Below are 19,473 nucleotides of genomic sequence, written 5' to 3' on the forward strand. Positions count from 1 at the left end.
CCGTGGTAAACTGTAGTAAACCTTGCATTGCTTCAACATGTCTTTGTACACATGGAAATTGTGTTATTGAGGCATTCATATTTAATTTAAGTGGTCAACAGTACAGTACAGTCTAGCTGATGTAAACCTTTAAGCTGCGTGTGTAGAGGCTGTTTTATAACATTCCTCCCATCTGTTTATCCTTTAGTCCTTCAGTAGATACGAGCCGCTGTTGTCCAGCTGTCCTCCAGCTGGTTAGATCTCCTCGTTACTAAAACAAGTGAAAAAGACTTTTACGAGACAATTGAACCCTAACCCAAAATGGTAAATGCAGGTTAGTATCTTGCCCAAGGATATTTGGCACGCAGACTGGGGGAGCCAGGGATCAAACCACCAGTCTGATCAGTAGATGATGTGCTCTACCATCACAATATAATTCAACAATTGTTAATGCCTGAAATTAGAAATGTAAAAACTCCATCTTTACGATGTGATGAACCTGATGACATTGTCACAGTTTCTTCCACTTGTCTTTTTTTCATCCACTTCACATTCCTGCTACACCCAAAGTGCACCCTGAGAAAAGACTTTAGCTTAACAGCTTGACAGCTAACTGTGGGTGAAAAATAACTGGGCTCATTTGCACCTAATTACGAGGTTTGTAAACCACTTTTTGACTATTTCCATTTTATGCTACTTTATATATTTTTTGTTGCTTTTTAGTGAAATTGCATTATACACCGTGTCTTTTAGCTGTTAAACAACAAGTGAGTCAAAAATAATGTTAATTTTGTAACCTCCCATTCTCAACAGAGTTAAAGGATGATAAACCGAGTTATGTCATGGTCCAGTTTCCCTGTGCTGGCTCATTCTTTTCTCTTCTCATTTTCCTCTCACTGTCTGTCTTGCTCTGTGTGTGTGTGTGTGTCACACGTTGTGTTTGAGGGATGGGTCCTCCTCTGGTGTCCAATCCTTTGACTCTGTACACCTGAAAGTAAGTCATGATCTCAGCTGTTGGTAATTACCTGATTCCCAGTCTCCTACTTAAGATGTTCAGTTGAAGCCTGATTGTTGTTTGAAAACAGAGAGTGAAGTCAGCTTCTTTATCTGCATGGTCCTTTGCTTGCTTTTTTGCTCTGTGACTATGTCTTAGTGGTGGTGAGATGAAGCTTTGTGAAGTACTGAAGCTTTCCATCGAATTGGTCCACTCATGGGCTGAAGCGTCACGATGCTTCATTTGCTCCACTCTGCCATCAAGTGGACAATAAATGTAAAACAGACAAAGCATTTATAATGACATGGATTTGGTGTGCGAAGCTTTAAATTGAATAAATGAATGATGTTTGTGATGCTCACATATAAATTCTGAATATGGTCTGAATATGATTTTAATCTGTCTTTATGATACAATATCTGGGTCAAAACAGGAAAGTGGAAATAAATTGGGGAGAGTGTTGTGATGTGAATGTGCTTCTGTTACTTTATTTGTAACTGTCCCTATGTTACTAGGGACAACATTTTATTTAAACATAACTTTTCCACCACCCATCCATCAATTGATACCTTATCGTGGTGGTGGGGTTTGTGTGGCCCAGGGATCCCGCGGGCTATGTTGTCCAGATGAACAGAATCAACTTTTCAAGATTTCCTTACCTGGATGATTGGGCATGCATCAAGGGTTCATGTTTTTCAGATATCTTTTCCACTCCTCTGTATATTAGTGTTAACGATTGTTTACACATATAGTGCATTTTATCCTTAGTGTTACGAAGACATAACGTGACATCACCTTATATGTTTATATAAGGTGATGTCACCAATTAGTTAATGAAGCCTCAAGATGAGTATTTTGATCGTAGCTTTTTGAAACCAGATGTTGGATGTGCAGAACTGACTGAGAAATTGAAGGATTATGACAAATTGCAGTGTTATATCTGGGGGTGCAAATTAAGTCAAGGAAGGGAGGAAAATGAATCACTGTTAAAACACTGTTTTCCAACCAACGAAGTTGGAGACTTTTCTAGATTCAGTTCTTAGTGGAATGCTTTTAGTTGACATCCAAACTTTCTGGCCTGAGATGCAACTTGCAGCTGTGGTTTGATGGTTGTCGGCAAGGCTTCTGTTCTTTGGTTCTTAGTCGGCTTAGTAGGTGGAGTATATCCACTCCCTCATCTGCACGATCTCAGCCCTGCCTCCCTAAATGTGTCTCCTAACTGCTCAAATTGAGCTGTCCTTCTTATAACCCTCTAACCACAATCCAGTGATTTTTTTTTTTGTTTTCTTCGTCCATCTTAAAAGCAAATTTCTGCAAGATTTTAACTTCAGATCTTTTTTTCTGTCATTGTTGTTTTAAGCATGTTAGCATGTCACCTCTCTTGTGGTAATACTTGCAGAACTACAACAGAAATGACTTGAACAGAAACACCTCATAGAATTTTTGAGGTCAATGAATGCATTCACAAGGTTCACTGTGAGGTCTTTATGCACTAGAATCAATGCAATCCTCAGGTGAAAACATTACAGCACTCGGTGATAAATGGTTGATTTGTAGTGAAAGAACAATAAAGTAAAAAAAAAAATCAGAGTAAGAGTGGAGAAAAATGTTATTCCACAACAAAAGCACATCCCTTTCCTGTCAAACCCTGTGCAAGAATCAAGTGTTTAGCACGCATGTACATTAGCATGCATCCTTGCCATCTCATTAACAAGAGTGGGTTAGAACAACAACAGCACACCAATACAAATAGTTCACCTTTCATGAATACACAGCATAACAGCCAAGTCAGTCGTGTTGTGCATCTATCAGAATCCCCAAGGCTGGGCTGGTGCAGCTTGATGAGCTGAAGTGCTGAGAAATCCCACCACACGAACTGAACTGCTAGTTAAACCTGGCACTGTTGCTTTGATTAATGAATGTTCCTTTCATGTAACATGATGGTAAAACTCTGCAACTGTACTTCATCGATGAATAAAACATTCAACTGATTTACTCAAACACCAACACGATCAATTCGGTTCTTTTTTCATTTATTTTCTGCAAAGTAAAAATCTCTGTTCAAAGTGCATTAGAACATCAGGTTGGCACAGGGCACAGACATCCTGCACATCAGTCACCACAAACACAAGTTTACCTTTAACACAGTCCACACTGGTTCCAGGATCTATGGAAAAACTATGAAATTACGGACATCAGTAAACCATCTTCACTTGGGGGGTAAAATCCACTTGCTTAATGGACACGACGACACAATCCAAGACAATTTGACACAGTATGAACTACATTCTGACTGCCATAAAAGACATTTATGTCCTCATTGCAGACACTCTTACTAACAGCTATAGATTATGTTGTTTCAAACAGACCTCAGAAAAATGGAAATACACCTCAAATAAACACTACAAAATGTTTTCATGAAGTTGCAATTTGGGTGATACTGATAACAAAAAGATATTTTAGGGGTTTTTTTGTCCATGAGAGGAAAAAGAAACAAAGCAAAGTATGCCAAACACATACAGAAGCCTAAAGAGGTCATGGTTAGAACTAACAAGTTGTCATTTTTGCCATTTAATTAAAAAATAAAAACAAACTTTGGATAATGTGATTTTCCTAATTTCTCACAGAAAAAATGGAAGAAACAACCCAAACAGAAATCTGTTTAATAAAACAGAAAGAAAAAATGAGGAAAGATTAAATTTTGAGAAAATCTGAGGCTGTTTTTAAACCATGCAGAAACAGTCGTTTATACAAACTCTCCTTTCATGGGGGAATAACCATCTCTCTCAGCAAACTCTACAGTTGAGCTAAGTGATGTTCCTGCCTCCTATCAGGGGTATTGCCATTTGTGTATTTTTCCAGTATCTTTAAGCAAGGAACAAGATTTTAGGTACTGGAAGCTTTCTGAATTAACTAGACAATCGAAGAGGAGAACAAAAGAGGGCCGTCATCGTCTGATACGTCTCAAAAGCATCAGCTTGATGAGGAGAAATCAGAGCAGGCAGTTAAGAACTGCTTTGAGATTTACACATCAAACTTTTACAGTTTTTTTTTTTATTGTACCTTCGGTTTTTATGATGAACAAAAACATATATATGGGAATAAATTCAAAACCAAATGAGACCAATGTGACAAAGACAATATCATTAAAAAAAAAAGTTTGTTTGAGAAAAACAAAGATAACAGCCTGCCATACTGATCCCCTCGAGGTCTTGTGACCCAATCAGTGCATTGCCACAAGACAAGAGAGTTGTCTCCTCTCAAAGAAGAATGCGAGCAGCGGCAGGAAGGGTTAAATGCATTTACAGCAGAACAACATCTCAAACGTTACATTTTCATTTGAAATCTGTGTAGGTTTCAGATGAACCCAGAAAGGTCACCTTGCTGTTGTGGAACAGTTCAAGTTCCCTCTCATTCAGTCACCAACTGATCATGGCTTTATGTTTCCCTTGGCTTTATCACACAAAGATGTGCTTCAGTGATTATTTGGTGAAGTTCCATCAGCTGTGTACTCTACTGGAAGAATACACCAAATACAATGTGCTCAAGAAAAGGCAAAGTAATTCAGTTTATGGCAATGGATACTGACTTCAAGGACCGCCTTTGTTTGTAGCGCACGGCTAAATCACTGAGAATCATTCGGCAAAGGACCGGATGACGAAATCAGTCTGAAACCAAGACACTGAGTAGATTATATGGCAAAATGGAAATGCACCTGATCTCCAGAGTTTCTGTAATAGAAAGAGACCAGCCTCATGTGACAGAGCTTTTACCATCTCATTCTTTATCAAACATCTGCTGCTTTCTCTCTTTATGGGAAATAGTGTAAAACGTTTGCTCTTTGCTGAATGCAATGTGCACGTTTGAAGGAATGTTGAAATGTAATGAAAATGACTGAATAAATGGCTTAACATTCAAGTTGCTTCTTACAAAGGCATGGGAAGGAGCACAGTGAGGTAAGCCAGACGAAGACTGGAGTAAACATAGCAGTTACATGAACAGGCAAAGACACAATGCATTAATAAGACAATATATACTCAATATCTTTTAAAAGAATACATTCACTGTGAGAATCTAAAAAATATAGTAATAAACAATTAAGTATGGCCTTGTTCCTGTGATTCACTGGAAGACATGTGCAAAGGAACACTGCTGAAATGTCGTCTGTAGCAATGAAAGCTAATGAAATGTCAATACCTTTAAAGGAACCCTCTAACATTTGGAAAATCTGAGTATTTAACACAGTGAGGTTTGTTTAACATAAATCTGCCATTAATGGCTTGCAGTCCAATAGTTGGGGGAAAAAAAATCCTTTATTTTTTCTGGTTGTTATTCACTGACCTCTATGGAAAACATCACGATCCCAGGGAAAGTGTGAAGGAGAATTCGTAAAGATTTCTTTAAAAAGAGAATGTTGTTTGTGGAACTGCCATGAAAATGATAATGAAATAATAATAAAACCTGAAATTATCCAAAAAAGAAGTTTGAATAGCCTACAGATGATCAAAAATATGAAATGCCGTGCTGGAGAGGACCTAGTTTAACTTTACGATTTATAATCTGTCACTGACATAAAACGAACAATCAGACTAAGGGTTGGCGTTACAGCAACGGTGCTTCTGTTTGATCTGAAATGTTAGAAATGTTTGTTTAACCTCCAAAATGATTCTAATAGCATAACTGCTCGTGAATTCAAGTTCAGGTCACACCACACCAATGTCATTTCTTTATAACGTGACCGCACAACCACATGCAGGGTTTAGCTGCTATACAAGGGCAGCAACACCTGCAATTTGTTCATGATGAGTGTGCTGCTGATAGTCAGCAGTGACGGATACGACACCGTCACAGCCTGCAATCCTGCACAATCCTCAACTTTTCAAACCAACCTGGCTAGTTTCCAAAAATCTCAGATTTAATCCTCCTCAGAGGGCGGAGTAGTTTTAATGCTAGCTGTGAACACGGCAGGAGCTGTGCGTTTTAAGATGAAGCGGTGTTAGTGTGTCTGTCTGACCTTCAAGTGGAAGAGCTGCCAGCCAAACAGGCTCTGTGAGCGCGGCCTACAAGTGAACTGACATTAACAGAGTGACAGTGGGTGGAAAATCCTCAGCTTGATGACTTAAATGTCTCTGTGGTCTCTCTCTGGCCTGTTAGCTAAAGCAGACACCACAGTCTGCACTCTGGCCCTGATCCACCAACATCAGGCTTCAACACACGCGGCCACATCTGATGGAAACTTAACCAGAGCAATGGAAACACATCTTGCAGTGTAATTAGCTGGCAGCAGCACCTGTGCAGCATTTTTGTCTTTCTGAGAAAACATCAACGCTTCTATAGAGTTAAGTTTTCCACATATTCATTTACCTTGAATACAGTTTGAGAGGCTGGTTCAAGTTCACCCGTCTGTGCTGATCAGATCCTGGTTTATACATAAGTCGATTTTTAGCTTTGCCATCTCTTATGAAAACTAAAATGATGCTTTACTGACCATTTCCATCACTAGACTATAAACAAGCCAGAAGTGTATCCAGACTATTTAATTGACTTCACATGAGGTCAAACTCAAAGTACTCACAGCTGGGATCTAATACCCTCTCTCTCTCTCTCTCTCTAATCTGCTGGTTTTATTCAGCAAATTATTCACTTATCAATTCTTTGTCCTGTACAAGGTTGTTGACTGGAAGCTTTTGCAGCTTCCCGTGGTCACGTGACTGTTCGCAGCTGATTTCAGATGGCACTGCCTGGTGTGTCGCTGTCTGATGAAAAGCAGGTGTGCTTGAAATGTCCCTAGATGTAATAAATGAGGAATCTGGAGTTCTGCAGTGTGCGAACAGCTACTTCTTTCTCTTTTATAGAAATGATGGCCAAGATTACAACAGACTAATACTGCAACAGACCCAGGTGTCTCACACCTGCAACTGTGAGGACAGAGCTGCAGTAATTCACCATGTTGATAATGATTACTTTAGAAAAGCTTCAACAGTGAGTCTGAGTCTAGCTTTGTGGTTGGAAATTACAACAAGTGTGCATCATTCAGTGCCAGCTGTAGTTAAAAACGTGGAAAATGTGATATCTTAAAGACGGGAAGGGCCAAGAAATATAACGACACCACAGAAATATGGCAAATTTTAGCCACAACGTCACATTAGATTTCTGTCAAATGTTGCAAGGCAAGAGTGATTTTATACACTTAGATCTATGTGTGATTCATTTTTACCCCATTTTTCTGTAGAGTATTAATAACAAAACAAATAATCTACTTTGCAGTAAACAGTGCAACACTGTGTACAGGGGCTGGAATGGGAAGGTTCCAAAATGTGACTGAGATCTGATGAACATTTCTTCACTATCAAGGTTATATATCCAATTGTAAAGAGCAAATATAATAATAACTGTAATTATTATTGTTGTTATCAAATCAGCAACACCAAATTCCAAAAATGTAAACAAACACCGTCTAAAACAGTCATTTCTGAATTGAAAGAACTTCAAAAGTTGTCAAGCAGAAACTGTTTTGTGCACTGCTGCATGAAGCACTGAATAACTGAATTATCACTGTGGCCAATTAAACCACATTAAAAAGAATTTGCAATGTGACATATTTTAAATGCCTTAAGCGCAGAGCTATTCTTTGTCAGTTACACACCCTATTTGGCACTCAGATGTATGTCCATTGACTTTTTCAAAAATAAAATAAGCATCAAGGTAATGACAAGGAAATGAATCATTGGGCATAACATTCTGATTTGGTCCTTATATAGATGTCACTTAGATGTTTGCAAATTTAAAAAAAAAAATACAATAAATTATTTGCTAGTTGGATTTTTTTACAACTCTACTTTTATATAATCTCGACATTTCTTACCAGCAGTAAATTAACTGATGATGAGGTCATCTGCTGAGCTTTGGAAACGTCTAATAGATTCCAATCCTGTCAGGGGCCACTAGCAGAACCAAATGTAAGCTATAAGGTTTGAATTTTGACACCCCCCCCCCACAAAAAAACAGGAGCTGCTAGAAAACAGATCAGTGTGCATCACCGTTTTATCATCAGTGTACCTTTTCCATTTCTTGCTGAACTAACTGGACCATCCTGTAAATTCACAGCACCATCTTACCATTCAGTTAGTCCGTCATTTAGTTTTTCCTGCTCAGAGTCAAAGAAAGAAAAAGCTTCATGAAATATAATTATCCTCTTCCTGTCTCATACCCCAGAGTCTGAGTACATGCCATTTATCAGATAGTCGACCTGCGTGTAGTCCTTCCTCTTGTAGCTGTCGTAGGCCAGTTTGACAAACACTGACACTGTGACCAAGAAGAAAAGCAGGCCAAAGAGCAGGACAGCCAGTAAAGACGCCGTATCGACGAGCTGCTTGGTCAGAACAACCCCCGCCTCTTCTACCACAGGGACCCTCGTAGCTGAGGCAAAAGATTTATTGTGATTGGCCAATGCATCAGTACTGGCAACAGTTATAGCAGATGGTGATTTGGTTAAAGATGATGTCTGAATCGGTGCCACCTCAATACTGGGGTGTGGCAGGGCAGCTGATGGAGACGTGTCTGAACCATGGACGGAAGTAACAGCAACACTTGTGTAAGCTATCGTCACCGAGTGTGGGGCTACTGTTGTTCTTGTTGTTGTTGCAGTTGCTGGTGCTGAGGTTGTAGATTTCACAGGTGTAGTGACCACATTCTTAACAGACTCTGAAGTGGTTGCTGTTATACTGCTAGTGCTGGTGGTGGATCCAGTATGCAGGCGCTGAGCAGGCAAGCTAGTGGGGGTAAATGCCTCTGGTGATTTGAGATGCTCCTGTGACGATGGCTGCTCAAAGGATGCTGAAGATGTGGAAGAAAGGGCTCCTTCTGTAATTTGCTCATTTTTGTTCACCGATGTTACAGACTCATTCAGTCTGTGGCTGACAGTGGTGTGGTTGGTGGATGATGAGTTCAGGGAGGACTGAGTGCTTGCATTTGGTTGCAGACTGTTATTATCCTTGCCTGTACTAGAGTGGGTCTGTGTGATGACATCTGAAGTGCTATTCGGGTTTAAGGCAGAGACTGAAGTGTTCGGTGGAGTGGTCACACCATCCAAAGAGGTCTTTGTTGTTGCATCAGTAGCACCTGGGAACAACAAATTCTAGTTAGCACAAACTAGTGAAACAACATTCGCTAAAAGCCAAACATACATTTATATTTCACTCGTATATTTGCAGAGCATCAGTTTGTACCTTTCAAAGAATTTTAACCCTGTAAATAGCCAAAGAGCTGTGCTATCTTCAAGATCGAGATACCCTTACAACCAAAACAAGTTTGGGAACTCTGAAATTACACTGATAACTGATTTAAAAAATGTTTATGATCACCATCTAAGTCAAAATTGTAGACAAAAACAATCAGACAAAATGTCTGTGAAGGTTCTCAGTCATCCAGGTCATCGAAGTCAAAGGAGCTTGGAGAGAAAAGCGTCTGGACTTCTTTAAGTTGCTTGAAGACGTTTCACCTCTCATCCGAGAAGCTTCTTCAGTTCTAAGGTCAAATGGTGGAGAGTCCCAGATTTAAACACAGTGGGAGAAACCCCCCCACAGAGGGTGAGGATCATCAGGGTTAGCTTGGCAAATGAAAGGAATACAGCAGGAAGGCATCCGGCATGGAACTCATCCAAAGCAAACACGTACAGCTGATCGCTTTGACAAGGAAGCAGCTTAAAGCACCTTTCATTGACGGCCCAAAGTAGTTAAACCTGTGTGCTATTATATCTACATTAGCTCCTTGGAGTCAGGCATCCTACTAAAAGGAGATTAGAGTAGAAGTGTAGCACATTCACTGCCTGAGTCGCTTCATTACTTGGCAAAAGCCAAAGAGTACAGCTAGGTTATGAAGGCATACCAGGAGGCGATGCTTTCAGACGGGGATGTCCAACACAACAGTAAACAAATGACTCAACAAAGCAACGCTGGCACTTGAACTGTTACACTAACGGTTCATGGAAATGACTTATTTGGTGTATCTGGCTAAAAAGCTAAACCCACACCCATCCTGTATGGAAAATACTGAAGAGTTACAAAGTTCAACTATTTCTGTTATTGGTAAAACTAAATGCTCAAAGCAGTTGTGCTTTACATAAAATTTCCAGGCAAAATACCCTCTAGGTTACTTTTGTGCCTTCATTTCATTATTCTATGCCACTACTGAACCATGTCATACTGTAAGCTGCAATCACTGATAAAATGGTCTTCAGCATTTCCCCAATAATAAATATCTTAATAGTAAATTTTGTTGAAATAACATTTCTTTTTGAGGCTATTGATACCCCAGCTATCCTCAGCAGTAATAATCATCCACACAAAATACAGGTTGCTTTAAAACACAAGTTGGCATTTTCTCACAGTCGGACTTTAAAATAACGTGCTGCCAGCCATCTGAACTTGGCCAAAAAGATGACTTTGAATGAGAGATCGGCCAAATTAAAATCAAGCAGTCTTTGTTTTTTGTGGACTTGATCACACCTCTTATGGTTTCTTTAACATTCCCAAGAAAGATTAATTGATGAATTGTGCCTAGAGCTACATGAAGTGCTTATTTTTGTTCAATTTAATTCAAATTCAGTTCAATTTTATTTACATAATGCCAAATCACAACAACAGTTGTAAGGTAGAGACACTACAATAAGGCAAAGTATAAAAACTCCAACAATCATGAAAATCCCTACGCACAAGTGCTTTGGCAACAGCAGGAAGGAAAAACTCCCTTTTAACAGGAAGAAACCTCATCAGAACCAGGTTCAGGGAGGGGCGGGGCCATCTGCTGTGATAGGTTGGGGTGAGAGAAGGAAGACAGGACAAGAAGAAGAAACACTCATTGCATCATGGGAACCCCCCAGCAGCCTAGACCTAATGCAGCATAACCTGATCCAGCCCTAACTATATGCTTTATGAAAAAGCAAAGTTTTAATCTTAAAAGCAGAGATAGTGTCTGTCTCCAAAATCCAAAAGCTGGTTCCACAGAAGAGGGGCCTGAAAACTGAAGGCTCTCCCTCCCATTCTACTTTTAAATACTCTAGGAACAACAAGTAAGCCTGCAGTGTGAGAGCGAAGTGCTCTAATAGGGTGATATGGTACTACAAGGTCATTAAGATAAGATAAAGCCTGATTATTCAAGTATGTGAGGAGCAAGATTTTGAATTCAATTCTGGATTTAACAGGGAGACCCTGTCTTTCTACATAGGGTCTCGTCCCTGTCAGGACTCTTGCTGCAGGATTCTGGATCAACTGAAAGCTTTTCAGGGAGTTTTTAGGACATCCTGATAATAATGAATTACAGAAGTCCAGCCTGGAAGTAATAAATGCATGAACTAGTTTTTCAGAGTCACTCTGAGAAAAGGGTAGTTGGAGCCCATATTTCTATGACTCTATCCAAAGTACAACAAACTCAGTTTTATCTGAATTTATAAGCAGGAAATGAGAGATTATTATGGCTTTAAGACATTCCTGCGGTTTAACTGGTGTGTGTTATCTGCCTTTGTGGAGAGATAAAGTTGGAGTCTATTAGATATGATTCGAACCACTGCAGAGCAGTACCTGTAATATTTACCGCATGCTGTAATCGCTGTAATAAAATATTACAGTCAACAGTATCAAACGCTGCACTGAGGTCCAGCAGGACAAGCACAGATGTGAGTCCAGCACACATACAATGCGTATTTTGTACACTTTATCAACCTGGCACCAACGACAAATGACATATAGATACATTCGTGCCAATATTGTGACCATGAGTGTCACAACATTGAAGGATACTTGTGGCTGCCAGTGTTAGTAGATTCACCAATGGTATCAAAATGAAAATCCTACCTTGCCTAATCTTCAAGTTATTGTGTTAACAATGTTCGGCGTCCACACCGGGTCTCACCTTTTTCTTTTTTTAATTCTGTCACAAGCTGTTCACACACTGCCCATGAAAACAGATTTTAAAAAAGCTTCACATGCTTACACACAGAACCTTTAAGACTCCTGCCACATACTTACATCCAGAGGCGCAATTAACTGTGGGTGTTGAGAAGAAGTAGGCCCCATTTGGTCCTGTGGTGGCGGAGTCAGTAAGGAGCAGAAGCACACAGGGGGGGAGGAGAAGACACAGTGATACGCTCAGCCGGAGTTTTGAGGAATACAGGGACATGGTGGGCTGGGAGGGAACGAGACAGACACACGCTCACATAGACAGAGGCACATCCATATGCGCACACACACACACACACACACACACCGGGTACAATGAAGTTCACACAGTCAACTTGTACAAACAATGAAATGAAGGCGGGGAAACCAGGAGGAGGTGAAGTCAGTTTCTGGTTGGACCTACAAAGACAAACACAAGCAAGAATCAGAAGCAGCCTGACAGACGGGGTCGATAAACTGTGTTCTTATAGATTTTCTGCGTCAGGACAGCTTATTCTTCTAGTAAACAGAGACAGTCCTTAAACAGAAACATGTAAAACCACAATTACAGCTGTATTTAACATTTAGGATGACAGCATTTATTCATATTGGTTGGATCACTTCATCTTAACCTTTTGATGGAGTCTTATATTTTCTTACCATGTTTCACTCAAACAAGTAACACACAACACTTACTGGGCCATTCAGCCAGATATTAAAATATAGTTACTATAATTCCACTGGTTAAAAATATACAAATACTCTCTCATTTAATAAGACATTTCAGGCCCTATCGAGACCAGCAGAGTCAAAGTTGAAGGATGTTACTAATGATTTGGTTCAAATTAAACAGTATTGTGGAAACTACAACTTTTTTACAATGTTCTACATTATCCAGGCTAAATCTTGGGATTTGTAGTTCAGTAAGGTGGATTTCCTGAAGCACGCCATTCAAGCCTCTTCACCTGCACAACAGTAAAGAGCAGTTAGTCCACCCAAATGTGAGGAATGACTACCATCTAGTGTCAAAACAATGCACATCTCAAGTAGTGCTCCTGGAGGAAGTAGTACGAGTCATAATCACTGTTATCAGTTATGAGTTTAATTAGACTCCAGGCTCAAGTTACAGAAGCACAGAGCTAATTATAGTGAAGTGTTAATGACAACATTTAGCTCAACAACAATTACTGCATGTATTTCACTTTCAAATGAAGAAGCCCAAACAAAATTACACATGAAGTGTCAGAATCTCTGAAATAGTTTTCTATACTGAAACACAGTGACACAGTGGTGCCTTTACATTCAAGTGTAGTGAGCAGCTTCGTTGGCTGTGCAAAGGGTCAGTCAGGAAAGATCCATCCAGCTAGTGTCTTCTTCCAAAGCCTTAGTACCATAACTACCACTACTGGCCAACCTAACAATCTCTTAACGCTGCATTGTGGTTCGCTGGAGTCCCACGGCTTCAGAAATGGCTCTATAACCTTTTCCAGACTGAGATCTCAATTACTTTGTGTCTCATTTGTTCCTGCACGTCCTTGGATCGCAGCATGATGTCTGGCTTTTGAGGATTTTTTGGTCTACTCCACTTTGTCAGGCAGGTCCTATTTAAGTGATTGTGGCAGTAGTCAGGCCTAATCAGGTTATCTTTCTCCAGTATTTTAATTTGTTTGATGATCTGAAACATTTAAGTGTGACTGACATACAAAAGGATAGGAAACCAGGAAGGGGGGCGAACACTGTCAACTGTCTCATCACAATCACAGATGAATCCAACCACAGTGTTGTCATTGGCATACTTGATGATGCTGGTTGGGTGGATTGGTGTACAATCATGGTGTACAGTAGGAGGCTGAGAGCACAATCCCAGACACACAATCTGTACGCTTACATCGCCAAAGAGGCTGCTGGCGCTTCAAGTCATATCTTCAAGTCGTATAAGAGAATTTTACTTTAACCACAGGCTACAGTATTTATTTTGATTATCAAAGCTAATGGTAATAATCAGTGTAAATTACTGTAGGAGTCATAAATGCAATCAGGCAAAAATTAATGAATTTGTTTTGAAATTTTCTCCATATGTTGTAGCTAATATTCACGTATAAAGAAGGTAAGGACACGATTTTTTTTTTTGACAACTAAACTTCGAGTCATTTTACTTTAAAGGGAACACTTCAGTGTTTTGCAAACCTAAAGAATTGTAGCTGATTGCACTGAAATGTACCACTTACAAGACTTTGTCCATAAATTCTACTACAATATCTACTCCCACTCAGCACCTAGACTACCTTAAGTTAGAGATAAATCAAAAGATTGCGATAAGCCTGTAGTCACAGAAATCACAGTCCACGAAAACAGGAGTGAGTGAGTGAGTGAGAGTCAGAAACAGCCAGCAAGTTTTGTGTGAAACCGACCTCAAAGACACTAAAAGTAAAGAATAAAATATATCAACATTACTTCTAATACACGAGTAGACAGCACAGTGCTGTTTAATGAGGTCTAATGTGATATATTTCCTGGCTGTATTCTGCACAGGCTGAGTGGGATGAGTGGAGTCTGATGTCCACATGTAAGGCATCAGCTCTCCTCCACTCATGTGGAGCACATTGTGCTTCTTTGGGAAGAATAACTAAAAACAAACTCCACTGCATTTCAAAAGCAGAAGCCATTACTGAATAACACACGCGGCATGATATTTGTGACAAATGCCAACAATATATCCACTGATCTGTGAGCACCAGTTTGGTTCATCAGGTTTCTGGTGCAGTTTTCCACGTGTGTAAAGTAACAGGGAGCTCCACGGGGAGTGTGCACTGTTATTTGGGGACCCTCCACATTAGGCCAGCCTTTACCGGATTTGTAGCACTGCCCCACAGTGCACCAGGACCCAGATCTGTGTGATAGGTACTTGACTGTAAACAGGATGCGTTTTAGACAGCTGGGGCACAGGACCAGCCCTCAGTGTAAACAGGAATACTCGTTGAAGACGCCAACGTGGAGAGAGGAAGTGCCGCGCGCTCTGCCACGCTGCCGACCTGCCAATCAAAGAAGTTTGGGCTAAAACGGGAACTCCCGAGCACACAGCCAGCAGCTGCTTTAGCACCAAATAACCCAAAACATTACATCCGAGAAATGTCCCATTAACTTTAGCCGAATAAACAGAAAAAAATCCAAAGCAACAAGAGTCAGTCACGTGTTATTGTGACTTCAAGTCAGAGCAGAGAAACGCAGCTGTAGCTCACACAAGCTAACACTGGGCCAAGTGAAAGCTGCTCCGAAGGAAGACACGGAGCTTAGTTCAGATGGGAAAACCCAAAGTTTAACTGGCTCGGTTACACAAACCAACAAGGTAACGAGCAAAACCACACCATCGATAATACAGTGAATAATGCTGTAATCGCTATGTCACCGGGCAATAAACACACCGGGAAACGAGTTAACGGAGCATGATGAAGAGACATCTCCCCTCAGCGGCGAGTGCATCCACACTACCGAGCAGCTAACACTAACAAGCCACGGTCACGGAGAGTTACTGCTCACAGGCTAGCTACAGTCCGTGTGATCGGGGGTCCTTACCAGGCTTATGCGGGGGCTCGTTTGCTGTAAACCACACACAGGTACCCAGGAACCAAACATCTACACCTTCTGTACGAGACGCTGACCTTCTTCCTCAGCTGCGGTTCTAGCTGTGTTGACTGATAATCTATGTGCTCCCGCCCTCTGCTGGCCACACCACGTTAAAACAAGAACGCCTCCTATTGTTACAGTTTACCAAAATTTATCATGACTAATACCAATACTTTCAATTCATTGCTAATGATATTATTGCTATTAATATCTAAACATATAGAACGTTACTAAAGTTAAGTCTGTGAAGGTTCTCAGTCATCCAGGTCATCGTAGTCAAAGGAGCTTGCAAAGAAAAGCATCTGGACTTCTTTAAGTTACTTGAAGACGTTTCACCTCTCATCCGAGAAGCTTCTTCAGTTCTAAGGTCAAATGGTGGAGAGTCCCAGATATAAACCTAGTGGGAGTATCCCCCCACAGAGGGACAAAAGGACCCCCTGATGATCCTCTAATCCCCTGAGCCACGGTGTGAAACTGGGTGTGGGTCCCAATCAGCCAGAGTTTTGGGGTGAGCTCATTGTGAAACCTGGCCCCACCTTATCATGCGAATACTAAAGTTAAGAAATACCGTTTTGACCAAACATATCAAGGCGGATATGAGCAGGTTTGCCTTAGAAATGCATAATAATAATAATAATAATAATAATAATAATAATAATAATAATAATAATAATAATAATAATAATTTACATCAAAATAATTTATTGAAAGGAACAAGTGAATTTCTAGATTTATATGTGTGGGCAGAAAGCCACGGATTCAATTTAAAATATTACAACTTCCTAAAGAAACAGCTGAATCACTGCCATGTCTATCCATTTATTAGCTATCCAACTAAGATCCCTAGCATGCTGCTGCAATTCCCAGTTATTTTACAAAATGGAAGAACATGGTAAATTTCACATTTCATTACAATCTCTTCTGGGAAGCAAAATGTTATATAGACAGCATGCTAAGACCCTAAACCAATGGTCCAAGGTACCACTCAGAATTTGGGTTAGTGAGTGTAAATCACCACTACTGGAAAAACATCCTAGAATATAAAAATGGATCACATCTGACCCAGATTTCACAGCAGACACAATCAATGGGTGCTTTAAATATTGGAACAAAATCGTTATTACCTCCTCCTGTTTGGTCGTGTCAGATGGAGATGGAGCTGTATAGCTTTCATAAAATCCAGGAAACTAATGGCTTAGGTAAAATTAACTTTTTTTAAGTACTTTCAGGTTAGAGACTATTTTAATGACAAGATAAAACATTTAGAAATACAAAGGACTCCAATATAATTGACATATTTACTGACATGGATAAAACCAAAAGAAATAAGAAAGTTGTGTGAAGACTGTATTCAACTATCTAAACAATAAAAAAACAAAAACAACCTTTCAAAATCTAACTGGGAGAAAGGTTCCATACCAGAGGGTGATTGGCAGAATGTGTATCTAATGCAGCTGACTTCTACCAGCTCAGGCTCCTGGAGAGAATGATTTGTGTCGGCAGAAGTGTGGAGAACAGCTGGCAGACCACGATATATTTAGGAGTTGGCCAGTCATTTTGCCTTATTTGGAGGAGGTAACAAAGACAACATAGAATGTACTTGGAAGCGAGATGAACTTTTCTTTTTGAATGGATTGTCTTATCTAATAGTACTAAGAGTGGGGCGATCGTGGCATAAGAGTTGGCAGTTCGTCTTGTAATCGGAAGGTTGCTGGTTCGAGCCCCGGCTCCAACAGCCTCAGTCGTTGTGTTCTTGGGCAAGACACTTCACCCGTTGCCTACTGGTGGTGGTCAGAGGGCCCGGTGGCGCCAGTGTTCAGCAGCCTCGCCTCTGTCAGTGCGCCCCAGGGTGGCTGTGGCTACAATGTAGCTGCCATCACCAGTGTGTGAATGTGTGTGTGAATGGGTGGATGACTGCATGTGTAAAGTGCTTTGGGGTCCTAAGGGACTAGTAAAGCGCTATATAAATACAGGCCATTTATCAATAGTAATTAAGCAACTGATATTTATGCATTTTTTCCCTTTAAATGTACAGACTGATCAGTGAATTGATAGCATATGTATGACCAACTGGTAATGTGTTTAAGTTTGTTCCATTTGTGACAAATACAGCTAAATAAACAGTTAAAAAGATACTGAACGTCAAGCTGATCCCCAGTGCATTCACTGGTGTTAGACAGAAAACACCTAGGTGCAGAAAAAATGTGCTTGCATGAAATGGTGAACGAGGCATGTTGTATAAAGTGCTTTCAGTGCTTGTGGAGGGTAGAACAATGCTATACAAGAAGCAGTGCATTTACTATTTATTTCTAGACCCCATGCTTCTGTGCAGCCCTGCCAAATGCCAAGAAAAGCAGACACTCTCTGCATTTGTTTGCAGACTGCATTTAGGAATGACAGTGGCTGCTGAGCTTGTTTGTTTTTCTTTGGATTGCTCTGCATTTCTTTTTTTCCTTTTTCCTTTTGGTATTTTGTGTCCATTTCTCATACAAAGAACTTTAGACGTAGTTGTCTCAATGCATGCTCATCAATCCAGGTAAGTAAATCCCAAAAGGTTGATGTTAGCAGAGACGGGTCTTCCAGCAGAATCTGCATGAATGCTGAAGATACTTATCTACACGGAGGAATAATCACACGTGGAGCATCGGCTTTTTGACGGAACATTCACACCAATGTGTCTTTATTTATTGAACTCTCGCGTAGCATAACAGGAAGCATCCTTTCAAAATAAAATCCCAACAGATGCCAATGAGGACATACCTATTAACTAGCTCAACACCCCACTTGCTAGCTAGCTCACATTGTCAGCTTTACATGCATTTCAAAAGAAACAGTTTTTCTTTACTATTTGTTTAAACTCCAAACATATATTTTGCAAACTTCAATAACTTCCCCTTTGTTGCTGGCTTTGTCATAACATTGACCACGATCAGACCTGTTGAACAATATTCCAATATCAAACTTCCAGCATTAACTGTTGATCTCACAAAATGATACTTGATATCGATACGCTTACACCTGTCTGTTAACAGGATTCTTTGCCAATAGTCCCTTGATTGTCCTCAAAAATCTTTGGTGGTCCCTTTTGATGCTCATACATGCTTTGCAACAGTTGTGTCAAGTACAAACATTCTTGTGTTGTTGCTGCCAAAGCTATGTACTCTGCTTCACAAGTTGACAAGGCAACAGTTGGCTGCTTCTTTGTTCGCCATGACACCAAAGTACCTTCTTCATTCAGGCTTATGCAGTAACCTGTAGTACTCCTCCTGTCAGTCACATCTGCAGCCCAGTCTGAGTCACTGTGACCTTGTACTCTCAAATCTTTTGTCACTTTTCCTGTAGCACAATGTCTTGTCTTTTGATTGTTTCAAATACCTCAGAACATGTTTCATAGCAGTCCAATGTTCTAAAGTTGGTTCTTTGAAGTGCTGTGACAGCTTACTTACAACAAAACTCAAATCTGGTCGTGTGCAAGAGGTCAAGTAAATAAGGCTACCTACTGCCTCTCTGTACATCCTGACATTGTTCATTGTCTCAGCATCATCATTGTAGTTCAACTTTTGCTCACAAGGAGTTGATCTTCTGAAGAAGAGCAATTTGGATTGTAATGATTTTAATAATTACAGACCTGTATCCAACTTACCATTTTTAAGTAAAATTTTAGAAAAACTTGTTTTTATTCAGATTAATGATTTTCTGAATGATAGACAGATCCCGGAGATATTCCAGTCTGGATTTAGGGTGAACCACAGCACAGAGACTGCTCTCCTAAAGGTTTTAAATGATCTTAGATGTAACTGGGACGCCCAAAAGCTCTCAGTCCTGGTGCTACTGGATCTAAGCGCAGCCTTTGATACAGTAGACCACGCTATTCTTTTAAACAGACTGAAACACATGGTGGGCCTCTCTGGTGCTGTACACAACTGGTTCACTTCCCATCTC

The 19,473-nt window shown here is 40.2% G+C and overlaps 1 protein-coding gene across 1 annotated transcript; it reads right to left on the reverse strand.

Annotated features, from left to right (window-relative positions):
* Window positions 1–2,989: 2,989 nt before the first annotated feature.
* Window positions 2,990–15,601, reverse strand: cunh11orf24 (chromosome unknown C11orf24 homolog). The gene is made up of 4 exons (XM_005747904.1): window positions 15,481–15,601; window positions 12,274–12,327; window positions 11,998–12,154; window positions 2,990–9,094 (listed from the first exon to the last, which is right to left on the reverse strand). The coding sequence occupies exons 1-4, from the start codon at window positions 15,538–15,540 to the stop codon at window positions 8,178–8,180; spliced, it is 1,188 nt and encodes a 395-aa protein (XP_005747961.1). The 5' UTR covers window positions 15,541–15,601; the 3' UTR covers window positions 2,990–8,177.
* Between the last annotated feature and the right edge of the window lie 3,872 nt (window positions 15,602–19,473).

Source organism: Pundamilia nyererei, unplaced genomic scaffold (assembly GCF_000239375.1).
Source record: "Pundamilia nyererei isolate P.nyererei 1_Seehausen unplaced genomic scaffold, PunNye1.0 scaffold00208, whole genome shotgun sequence".
Taxonomy (NCBI): Eukaryota; Metazoa; Chordata; class Actinopteri; order Cichliformes; family Cichlidae; genus Pundamilia; species Pundamilia nyererei.

What these genes read in the sequence shown, in the direction of transcription:
- cunh11orf24 (XM_005747904.1), bottom strand. Translation starts at nt 15,540, where the DNA reads ATGTTTGGTTCCTGGGTACCTGTGTGTGGTTTACAGCAAACGAGCCCC. An exon ending in CGAGCCCCCGCATAAGCCTG is followed by an intron (nt 12,328 to 15,480) that starts GTAAGGACCCCC and finishes TTGTCTTTGTAG; the next exon opens with GTCCAACCAGAAACTGACTT. An exon ending in TTCCCCGCCTTCATTTCATT is followed by an intron (nt 12,155 to 12,273) that starts GTTTGTACAAGT and finishes GTTCCCTCCCAG; the next exon opens with CCCACCATGTCCCTGTATTC.